The 12,098-nt window shown below is 35.5% G+C and overlaps 1 protein-coding gene across 1 annotated transcript in view; it reads left to right on the top strand.

Annotated features, from left to right (window-relative positions):
* Positions 1 to 4,133, top strand: part of cic (Putative transcription factor capicua) — a 519,891-nt gene extending 515,758 nt beyond the window's left edge. Inside the window, exons 22-23 of the mRNA XM_067138869.2 lie at positions 2,719 to 2,878; positions 3,147 to 4,133. Coding sequence (XP_066994970.2) covers positions 2,719 to 2,878; positions 3,147 to 3,196 — 210 coding nt within the window. The 3' untranslated portion in view covers positions 3,197 to 4,133. The remainder of the gene's footprint in view (positions 1 to 2,718; positions 2,879 to 3,146) is intronic.
* Positions 4,134 to 12,098: the final 7,965 nt, after the last annotated feature.

Here is a 12,098-nt window from a genome sequence, read left to right as displayed (position 1 = left end):
AGTGTAGGTTATTGCCGTAATATGCACCTGGCATTAATGTTACAATAACAGAACTGATCTTAAAGGTTTTTCAGTTGTTATGAGATGTGAAGAAATAGCAAAAAAATAATGCTTTATTTGTTCATCCTATACATTGTGATTGCAGTATTTTGATGTTTCTAGAGGGAAGAATATTCTGGATGTGGTGCTGGAAAAACCAGATGAGCTCTATAGAGAAACCGAAGTAATTTATGGTATTAGTGATCACGAAGCTGTTTTTGTGGTAATTAAAAATAAATGTGAAAGAAAGGAAGAGATTAAAATTAGGACTGTTAGGCAGTACCATATGGCTGATAAAACAGGCATGAGGGAGTTTTTAATAAGCAACTATGATCGGTGGAAAACAGTAAATAAAAATGTAAACAGACTCTGGGATGGGTTTAAAGCAATCGTTGAGGAATGTGAAAATAGGTTTGTACCTTTAAAGGTGGTAAGGAATGGTAAAGATCCACTATATTATAACAGGGAGGTAAAGAGACTAAGGAGGAGGTGCAGGTTGGAACGAAATAGAGTTAGAAATGGCTGTGGAAGTAAGGAGAAATTGAAGGAACTTACTAGGAAATTGAATCTAGCAAAGAAGTCAGCTAAGGATAACATGATGGCAAGCATAATTGGTGGCCACACTAATTTTAGTGAAAAATGGAAGAGTATGTATAGGTACTTTAAGGCAGAAACAGGTTCCAAGAAGGACATTCCAGGAATAATTAATGAACAAGGGGAGTGTGTATGCGAGGATCTTCAAAAGGCAGAAGTATTCAGTCAGCAGTATGTAAAGATTGTTGGTTACAAGGATAATGTCCAGATAGAGGAGGTGACTAATACTAAAGAAGTATTAAAATTTACCTATGACAGCAATGACATTTACAGTAAGTTACAAAAGTTGAAAACTAGAAAAGCAGCTGGAATTGATAAGGTTTCGGGGGATATACTAAAGACAATGGGTTGGGATATAGTACCATATCTGAAGTACTTGTTTGATTTTTGTTTGCATGAAGGAACTTTACCAAATGAATGGAGAGTTGCTATAGTAGCCCCTGTATATAAAGGAAAGGGTGATAGGCATAAAGCTGAAAATTACAGGCCAGTCAGTTTGACATGCATTGTATGTAAGCTTTGGGAAAGCATTTTTTCTGATTATATAAGACATGTTTGCAAAATTAATAAATGGTTTGACAGAAGGCAGTTTGGGTTTAGGAAAGGTTATTCCACTGAAGCCCAACTTGTAGGATTCCAGCAAGATATAGCAGATATCCTGGATTCAGGAGGTCAATTGGACTGTACTGTGATTTACTTATCTAAGGCATTTGATAAGGTAGATCATTGGGGACTACTGGCAAAAATGAGTGCAATTGGACTTGACAAAGAGTGACTGAATGGGTGGCTCTGTTTCTAGAAAATAGAACTCAGAGAATTAGAGTAGGTGAAGCTTTATCTGTCCCTGTAAAAATTAAGAGGGGAATTCCTCAAGGCAGTATTATTGGACCTTTATGTTTTCTTATATATATCAATGGTATGTGTAAAGAAGTGGAATCAGAGATAAGGCTTTTCGCAGATGATGTTATTCTGTACAGAGTAATAAATAAGTTACAAGATTGTGAGCAACTGCAAAATGACCTCGATAATGTTGTGAGATGCACAGTAGGCAATGGTATGATGATAAATGGGGATAAAAGTCAAGTTGTGAGTTTCACAAATAGGAAAAGTCCTCTCAGCTTTAATTACTGCGTTGATGGGGTGAAAATTCCCTTTGAGGATCATTGAAAATACCTAGGTATAAATATAATGAAAGATCTTCATTGGGGTAATCACATAAATGGGATTGTAAATAAAGGGTACAGATCTCTGCACATGGTTATGAGAGTATTTAGGGGTTGTAGTAAGGATGTAAAGGAGAGAGCATATTTGTCTCTGGTGAGACCTCAACTTGAGTATGGTTCCAGTGTATGGGACCCTTACCAGGATTACTTGATTCAGGAACTGGAAAAAATCCAAAGAAAAGCAGCTCGATTTGTTCTGGGCGATTTCCGACAAAAGAGTAGCATTACAAAAATGTTGCAAAGTTTGGGCTGGGAAGACTTGGGAGAAAGGTGACTAGCTGCTCGACTAAGTGGTATGTTCCAAGCTGTCAGTGGAGAGATAGCGTGGGAGTACATCAGTAGACGAATAAGTTTGGATGGTGTCTTTAAAAGTAGGAAAGATCACAATATGAAGATAAAGTTGGAATTCAAATTGGGGCAAATATTCGTTTATAGGAAGGGGAGTTAGGGATTGGAAAACTTACCAAGGGAGATGTTCAAAAATTTCCAATTTCTTTGCAATCGTTTAAGAAAAGGCTAGGAAAACAACAGATAGGGAATCTGCCACCTGGGCGACTGCCCTAAATGCAGATCAGTAGTGATAGTGATAGTTAACCTTCAATGTTATGAGATTTACATAAAGAAAAATATGGTACCCAAATTTTATTATTTTTCTTTCGACCTATTTTTTATGTTACCTGCATTTATCATTTTCCCACATCTATCATCATTCCCTCCCCCCCCCCCCCCCCCCTACGTCTTGAAAACCATTGTATTGAGGGTTTATTGTTGTGTAATTACATAATTTTGAATTTCTTAATACATTTAATACATTTCTTATTGAAGGATTTCACTAACAATAAGTTCATTTTTCCTTCAATAGGCAGCGCATATGGACATTTTTCCTAGCAAGTCCAGCTTGCAGCTTAAAATACGTGAAGTGCGCCAGAAGATGATGGCGCAGAACAGTCAGACACCCATGACTCCAAGTAGTATGTCCAGCCCTATGGCGTCTAGCACTGACTCAAATTCCACCACACCAGGCAAGTAGATCAGTTTACTCTTACTAGCAGGTTGTACATCTTTCATTTTATGTTAAAAACTACCTGCACTTTAACAAGACTATAGGATACATGTCTTAATCAACAACTTCTGTTTTACATAGGTATTCCCTCTTTGGGGCTGATAACTTTGTAGGTTTTTTTAAATCTATCTCTCTCTCTCTCTCTCTCTCTCTCTCTCTCTCTCTCTCTCTCTCTCTCTCTCTCTCTCTCTTAAGAAAGAATCTAACATCGATTTTATGTGACACAGGGTCTTCAGCTGCTGTAGTGAATATCCCAGCGTCATCGACTAACAGCTAGCTGTTGCAGTCTGGCCAACCCCGGCTCAATGGGACCAATCAATAGATAGTGTGTGGCTGTTAGGAAGACTTCCTCGTTCCACTTCTTGGGGAGCATGGCTTGACTTTGACATCACACACAGCACTTACTGTATGTGGATGTGATATACTTCAGAATATCTTGTGTTCCCTGTCATCAGGGGCAATAATTGGTGAATAAACTTCCAATTGCAAGGAGTATGAAATGGACATAAGTGGACTGGAGTGTTTGATTTGGCCAGTTGGAAATAAAAAGTACTATTTTACTGTAAATTTCCTGAACATACTGGCAGCATTGGTGCTTCCAGCAGTTGCTGTTTCAAGCTCGGGGATTTTGTGCAATGGTTGTCCCTTGGCTTGTTATTCGTGCAGATAATGTGAGTTGTTTCCATGAATCACTTCTGTATTGCTGTGCACAAACTGTGAAAATACTGGGCTTAATTTAGAAGAGTGCATTCATTTTAAACATACTTTATGTAATATGAGCCCATTTAAAATACAATGCAGCCCTATCTCCCCCCCTTTACATTGCAACTTGATAATACTTTTTTCATGCTTTTGTACATTTTACTGGAGTTCCTTTTAATTCTAGTAGTATGTTCTAGATCATTACAGTCACATTGTTTGCACCGAGGATATGCAGGCCAAGTGAGAACGTTTTGTGAAGTGAGCAAATTATTTTATGCATGAGGGAGAGTAGAAGTTAATTTTATTGGATCTGAGTCTTCTAGGAGACGAGTGAATTGTCAGTATTTTATATTATTATGACAAGGAATGATTTATTGAGTGTATCACTTGTAATCTCACATTGTATTTGAAGTACTACTTCATAATGGATTTGCTAGTCAATAGAGCTCATGATATCAAATTCATTGTGAATGAATCTTGCTGCTGTAGGTTTGGATATGATGAAGCATTGGTCAATCATATTAGCACAAATTAATAATAATAATGATGATGATGATGATGATGATGATGATGATGATGATGATGGTGGTGGTGGTGGTGATTGCAGGGTGACATTCGATCTGAGTGCTCTGTTATTTTTTTCAGCAAGTTTTATGTGCTACATCAGTAAACAATACAATTACATGTGTTAATTATACGAAGTAAGTATTTATTATTTATGTGAAGTTATTCTTTTTTTTTTTTTTTTTTTTTCAAACAGCATGCATGAATAACGGGTTTATTTACTGTGAAAGAACTGGTGAAATACAGGCCATAAGTGTGATAAGTTTCTATTAGAAATTTGCCACTAAAGCAGTTACTTGAACTGACGGAGTCATCAGCTATGCAACCAAATTTGAAGTCCATCACTCTTTACTAAAACATCCTCCTTTTCCCCACTTGATAACCTTCACTTGCATGTAAAAGCCATCTCCGCTCACAACTGAGTGAATGTAAGACAGAGAGTGATAACAAAATAAATCAGGGAAAAAAATTTTTAAAAGGCCTGAGTAGACAGATCATTCAAAATGACACCTCATTGAGTGTTGATGCCTGCCCTCCATATGAAGCTGGGAAGCAGAAACAAGCACATCAGGGGCTCGGGAGAGATGGATGTAGAAGAACTGGGAGTGATGAGAAGAGAACCTATCTGTTCAAAGAATGTATGAAGATGTGGAGGTTGTCTTTGTCCTTTTGTGTTCTCATGTTTGTCCTTTTCTACTCTTTCTGTTGCTCTCTTTTTCCATACTGACATGCTAATGTAAAGTCATATATCGAGAGACGTGTTCGCTCCTGTCCAATATCTTTAAACTTTTGACAATATGGGCTAAACATGTTGTATATTACTTGTAATACTGAGTTGCCATTGTGTTTATCCTATCGTGTGTTCCTTTTCTCTCTTTATAGAATTTATGCTTATGTCCTTCCCAAGAGGAAAAGAAAGGTATTTGGCAGCAGAGAAGAACATTCCTTGGAATATCACTTGAATTTCAGTGAACAAAGCACTGTTAAAATAAGTATATCATTCAAAGCTCAAATCTTCCAATTCACAGAGAAAGGAGTTAAAATTCAAGCAGTTCTAATCATAACCGTTAGATCACAGTGTAATATGCTTGTTCCGTGTGAGCAGAGCACTGCATGCGATGCTCATTGCATGATGAGCACTGGTCGGCACTCCACGCTGACAGGTTATTATTTCTCAGAGGATCAGACTGAGATTCGTAATGCTGTAAGAACAGTTTGGTTTAGCAAAGTTTCATCCAACTCCAAATTCCTTCAAAACTTGACAAAGCACTTCAGGATTATGCCTTTATCTCAACCATCAGGCCTATGTTTTCAATGACATCCAAGCTGCAATTTGTAGTATGGAATCGTGGGTCTGTAGAGAAAACTCTTTTCAGATACACATGAAAAGAATGTATGACATATGAACCCATTTGAGTTTACCGTACGATGATCCTTGCCTTCAGTCCTGAATTAATAGGTATCCATACTGTCATTATAAATGGTGTAAATAATATTTTATCAACCTTGAAATAATCAGCATTATAATAACATTGTGGAAGAATTTTCCCACATTAATTGAATTATGCTGTATTATTTTAATGAACATGTTTCCTTTAATTATTTAAATTGCCATTGTTGGATAGCCTCCCTAGACAACCTCAATCCTCAAGAATACCAGGTGGTACAGCTGCACCTATTCACTCAGTTTTATGCAAACCTGCAGATTATAACAACCAAAATATATTGACATTGGCTACTCCTAAAAATGTCTGGTCCTGTTATGCTTTCTATAATGCATTTATTCATGTCAACTGAATTATCATTAACCCTTCAAGCCAGTATTAAAAGTTGGCCAAGTTTTACTCTAAAGCAGTAATAAATTTTAGAAAAATCTCACAATTTTACATGCTGTCACAAACATTGCTGTAACTTCTAAACGACTTGTCTGTTTTTGTTCAAAATAATTGGATACGCAGTTCATATTATGCAGATGTATCTACATGCAAAAAGGTGGTATGCAAAGTAAAAAAATGCTTAATTACCTTCTTGTGGGAATAACATTCGAATCAACAGGTGTCCATGACCGCTCGGGTGAGCATTCACTTATATTACTATAATTATGTACATCACATGTAATTTCCTGTTGTGCACAATCATCTTCATCACTAACACTTCCATTATCACTTGGATTATTCTCATCACTACTTTCACCTAATATGCGTTCGAGAGCTACATTAGATAAATGCAGACCATGTGAAGACGCTGCCATGTTGTTTACAACGATCAATGTTGATAAAACTAATTATTTTTATGCCAACGCAATGCCGCATTACGGTAGAAGATATTCCCCTGCGTAGAATGATACCCTGTGCTGCGAGCCGTGCTAAAAGTTCACGTTGACAACCAACAGATGGCACGCATACGTACATCTAAAACATCGCTAGCATATTCCGTACAGGTATACATCAAACTGCTCCTATGTTTTGTAGGTCCATACACGTCGAACCAGCTTGAGCGTTTAATAATAACGAATGATGGTACAGAATCATAAAAATCCTATATCACGAAAACGTCTTGCACAAGGAATATGATAGTGAATGATTGGAAGTAGTATTAAAATAACAGCGCTCTATGACATCTCATGATAGCTGAGTGTGCTAAAAACTGGACGTTAAAACAGGTGCTCCTTTATCGGAGGTTTGAATCCGATGTAGGAAGAATATTGTTATTTTGTTGGTAATGTTCATGTGAGTCACATTGATGAAGACAAATTTAAATCATTCTGTTATGTTTGTTTTTAATTAGCTCTTAAAAGACCTATTTGTAGTAAAGTAATCTATTACCAACAGAAGTGCAATGGACTTGTGTATGGCTATTCGATTAATGGTGCAAGTGTTGAAAATGACCACCTCCTTCCTTAATGCAAATCTGAGCTTGGTGGAGGAGAGACTTTCTTGCATGCTGTAACTTATCTGGTGGAACCTGTATGCAATCTTCAGCTATGAACTGCCGTAAATGATTTGGGCTGTCCAGCTCCTGTGCTTAGACTCTTTCCTGTAAATAACTCCAAAGGAAAAGACCTAGTGAAGGAAGGTCAGATGATCTAGCCAGCCATGTGACAGGACCCCCTCGTCCAATCCATTGTCCCAGATACATCCCTTGCAAGTGGTTCCATACTGCCAATGACCAGTGTGGAGGAGCTCCACTGCCAATGACCAGTGTGGAGGAGCTCCATCCTGTTTGAACAGCATGCCTTAAAGAGGCGCATCCTTCAATAAGAGCAGGAGGTTTTCTCGAAGAAACTGTAGGTAGCATGTCCTGTTAGGTTTCCTTTGAAGAAATATGGTCCAATTAACTTGCCGCCTATTATATCACACCACACATTGATGCCCCATTATGCTTGAAATCAAGCTCCCCTTATCCATTGAGACTTTTCAGTGCTCTAGTAATGGAAGTCATGATGATTAACAATTCTGTTGTTGTGAAATCTGGATTCGTCACTAAAGAGAATGCTGTTTTTAATTCTGCTTTGTTTCCCCATACAGTAGTACTACATTCACATAATCATCCCAAGAATACATGTTTGCTTTTGCTATAACCATGACCGATAAGTACAGTAGATGCTCGCACTTTGCTGCAAAGTTTACTATTTGCTGACTCGTGTGCCCTACTTCTGAAGTTCAAATTTCTGTTAGCTGTTCTTCGAGTTGAACATGTGCTGTTACTTGGTTGAACAGGTATGTCATAATTTTGACAATAAGTACAGTGCACTTCATTTGTTGTAGCCTTTTATCATATGAAAGCCACAAGTTATTCTTCCTTTCTTACGTATGCTTTCTTTGTAAAGATGAGAACTGACATTGGAGACTTTACTAAGTTACACCTTAATTACAAATGCCTCCACGAGTATATTATAAAAATCAAATGAAAAGGTTTGAAGGTAGATTCGAACTCTGAATTCCTGGAAAAGTCACGTGTTGGCTGAGCTCGAAGCAACAAGGAGCAGTTCTCGTGATTCTGTACTTATGGAATGATCTCAGCTATAGATTCAAAATTGATCTTGTATAAGTTCTGAACTTGAATGCACAGACAGGTTTACCTTGCTGCAAACATCACAGTGTGCTAAGAATCTTGCCTCTTTTAAACTTAGATAACTGCAACAATTCCCTCCCTACGTGTGTAGTATATACCTATTACTTGGTTGAATGAGTCCAGCATAACGTTGACAATGAAATTCACAGTGCATTTGTCCGTAGTTGGCACTTAACGTGGTAATATTAATCATGTCTCCCTGATTTATTATATCTTCTTTATCAGAATATCTGAGACTTCTGAGTAGTCAAGTCTTCTTAAAGGATATCTACCCGAGTATGAAATGAAAGCTGAAAAGGCATGAGTGAAGGAGGGTTTGAACCCTCACAGATCCAAGTAGCCAAGTATATCTGCCATGCAGAATTACATGCAGCTACTTGAAATGTGCAAGTTTAACTATTAGAACTTTGTATTCACGAGTGGAACAAAAATTCTCACTTTGAAAAATTACTGATATGTTACAGCCTTGTGGCCTGGATTTAAGCATTTGTTGAACGTTCTTATGGTAGTAACTACATTAATGACAATAAACAATATTTTGTTATAAACCACCTATTCAATACATTACAATGTTATTACATTTAGAGTTTCACCATTAACATAAAGTTATAAGCGGGACATGTATCGCTCCCTTATAGAGCATCAACAGCCAACCTTTGAGATTCTAGATTGGCTGATGATGCTCTATAAGGGAGCGATACATATCCCGGTTATAACTTTATATTAATGGTGAAACTCTAAATGTAATAACATTTGAATGTATTGAATAGGTGCTTTATAATAAAACAGTGTTTATTGTAATTAAACAGACTTCTAAGACGGATTAAAACATGAGGTTAGTTATTTGTAATAAAGTAACTACATGGCGTAAGCTATCTTTTGTATAGCATTTACATGCCATGATTATAAAATAATGTGAAAAACATGTTTCTATCAATTTTGATGTGATGAGACTATACGAAAAGTGGCAGCAAATTGACGTGTAAAATTGGTTCTAACCTCTTCTATAGTACTGCGACCACCCTTTCCTATCAAAATGGCATCTTGGAATACAGGTGTGCAAGTCTCTAGCAACAGCTATAGGCTTGGATATGGTTTGTACACTACAGTAATATTTTGTAAAAATTATTAGAGAATTCGACTCTGATCTACATAAAAGGGGAGAGTGTTTTTAAGATGGGCCACATTTACTACCTCTTGTATGGTTTTCGCAGTGTGCAGGAAAGCCTATATCGGTCTATGTGTACATAAAATTGCCTTAAGATGTTGCGTAAAACACGACTAAGAGACATTTCATTCATAGCAGGTTGCATATTTTCAAGAAAAACAGGCACAACTGTACCACCTGGTATATTATATGTATATGTGAGAAAATGGAAATTGTCATGGCACTCAACATAAGGATCTCCAGAAGTTTTGAAAGGTGTTACAATATTGTACACTTTTTCTATGAAAGAATTTAAAAATTAAGTAAACGGTTATTTATATACGAGTTTTCTTGACCATATTTGCTGAATGACATAGAATTTTGAGCCTGTATCCTCACAGCTAGATATTGTTGGAAATTTACTAAAGGGCATTTCTTTCCATCTTCTACTTCTTCCCTAGTGTTATTTATGAGACATAATTTTCAAGTCATTGACGAAAATGATATTTTAATGGCAATTTGATTGGTATGAGCCACATATACCTTTATTGAGTGAATGATAAATTTTTAAATTTAACAAATTTAAACAATGCATTGGATAGCTAATATCTAAATTATATGCATGTAAAATTTTCTGTGATATAAAATATTGTATATATTGAATAATTTTATTTTTCTGTAATTGCATTTCTCTATACTTGCTTGTGGATTTTATATTAGTTAAATCTAATGACTTCAACATTTTCTCAAATTGAATACTGGTACTGCCTTTTGTTGTAGCAATGTTCCTATTTTATGATAGAGAAATCATTGCCAGTGTAGTGATTTAATATTTACTGATTTTTATTAATGAAGAGATGTTGTTACATGAGTTATTGTAATCTGTTGGGTTTTTTAAATTGATTTACATTATATTTGTTTGGTTACAATTAAAATATTGTAATGATACAGATGTTTTATAAATTTTAGAATGTACCATTTATGGCACAATTGTTTTATAATTTTCAAAATATGCCATTCAGCTAGATGATTTTGAGGCCAGATGAAGAATTCAAAATCTCTGCTAGTGTTTCATCATATCCAACCTAAATGAAAGAGATTACCAGAGTTTGGATTGGATTGTTATTTATTTCTGTTCCCGTCCCAAATTTAGAAGATAAAAAGGGGAAAAATATTTAAAAATACATTTTTATTGCTGATATGTGAAAACACTATTTAGTGTATAGTTAATTGCACACAATGTAGCACAGGTTTCCTAGTGCCAACCTGTTACCAAAACAAAACAAAACTGTTTTCCTTCTAGATTTTGACATTATCTGAAGTAAATTATTTCATCAAAGTAAACACTTCCTCTTGTAATAATTAGCAAGTGACTGTCCTTTTATATTATATATATAAATATATTTACATTGTTAAATTAGTTTATAAAATATTATATATACATATAGAAAAGGAAATATCTATATATATGTATATATATAGTAGTGGGCATATTGTTGTATGTGAATAGTTGAGAGTGTTTTTTTAATCATTGTTCAAGTAGAGTTATTCTGCCGTTAGTCATAATGACCCAGAACTTAACTGGGGCATTCCGTTTGTTCCCCATGTACCATTTTTGTAAAAATACCATTATGAGGTTAAAGTAAGGAAATGTGAGAAGACTATCTCAAAAATGAAGTGTAGATAAATTCATTGGATTAAAATGGAAATTATGTAAATTTAAGGTAAGTTGTTGAGAATGAATATATATATTAGGAATTTTTATTTTATCTGGATCAGTGCAATTGCAGAATGTATGTTGAAAATGTTAGTATTTTTTAAGGAAAGAAACTTTAAAAACTTTTGCACACAGATGGTGTGCAGGAATTTAACAAGCATGAGTGGTCTGTATTTAATAGAAACAAAAAGAAATAAAAGGAAGCAATGTTATTGTTAAAAAATTTCTAGCAGTTAAAAATGTTTAATTAGTGTGCAAGAATAATACAACAGCTGAACATGTTAAGAGCATACTGAGAACTTGTTTCTTATGCACAAAATTAAGCAATTAATAACAATTCCTTAATATGCAGGTGGCATATGTGCTCCAGGATAACAGCAGTGTGTGTGGGTTTTTTAAAATTATTTTTTTATTTAAAATATACAGTTGTCCCTGAAAGAGGTAGGTCAGTTTTGGAATTTTGACTTTGCATAGCAGTGAATTTTTTCAGAAATATCAGGCTTTTCTTAAGTCACCTTTTGTTTTCATTTGATTTAGCACACCAAAATTACTGCAGATAATAAAAGGATTGATCTTGGGACATGATTATGGTCATAGCAACATCATTTGGGTATTATTGATGTTTGCCAAGTTTAAATGAATATTATAGTTTAAAATGAAGAGAAGGAGAACAGATACAGTTTACTTTATTTGACACAGACTACTCATTATTAATAATATTTAGTTTTCTGCCATTACTTATAAAATGTTATGAAATAATGAAAGACAAGAAAACAGCTTGACTTGTGATTTTCTTCTAATGCTGTAGAGGCTTCCTGGCTGAGGCAGTAAAGACATGCTCGGTTCACCCGGAAGGACATGGGTTTGATTCTCTGCCAGGGAGTCAAAAATTTTAAGAAACAAGATTTTCACTTCTGGAGGTACACATGGCCCTGAGGTTAACTCACTCTACACCAAAAATGAGTTCCAGATTAT

Source organism: Anabrus simplex, chromosome 1, assembly GCF_040414725.1.
Source record: "Anabrus simplex isolate iqAnaSimp1 chromosome 1, ASM4041472v1, whole genome shotgun sequence".
NCBI classification, from domain to species: Eukaryota; Metazoa; Arthropoda; class Insecta; order Orthoptera; family Tettigoniidae; genus Anabrus; species Anabrus simplex.
The sequence above is the reverse complement of the archived record's forward strand: the minus strand, read 5'-3'. Positions and strand labels throughout refer to the sequence as shown.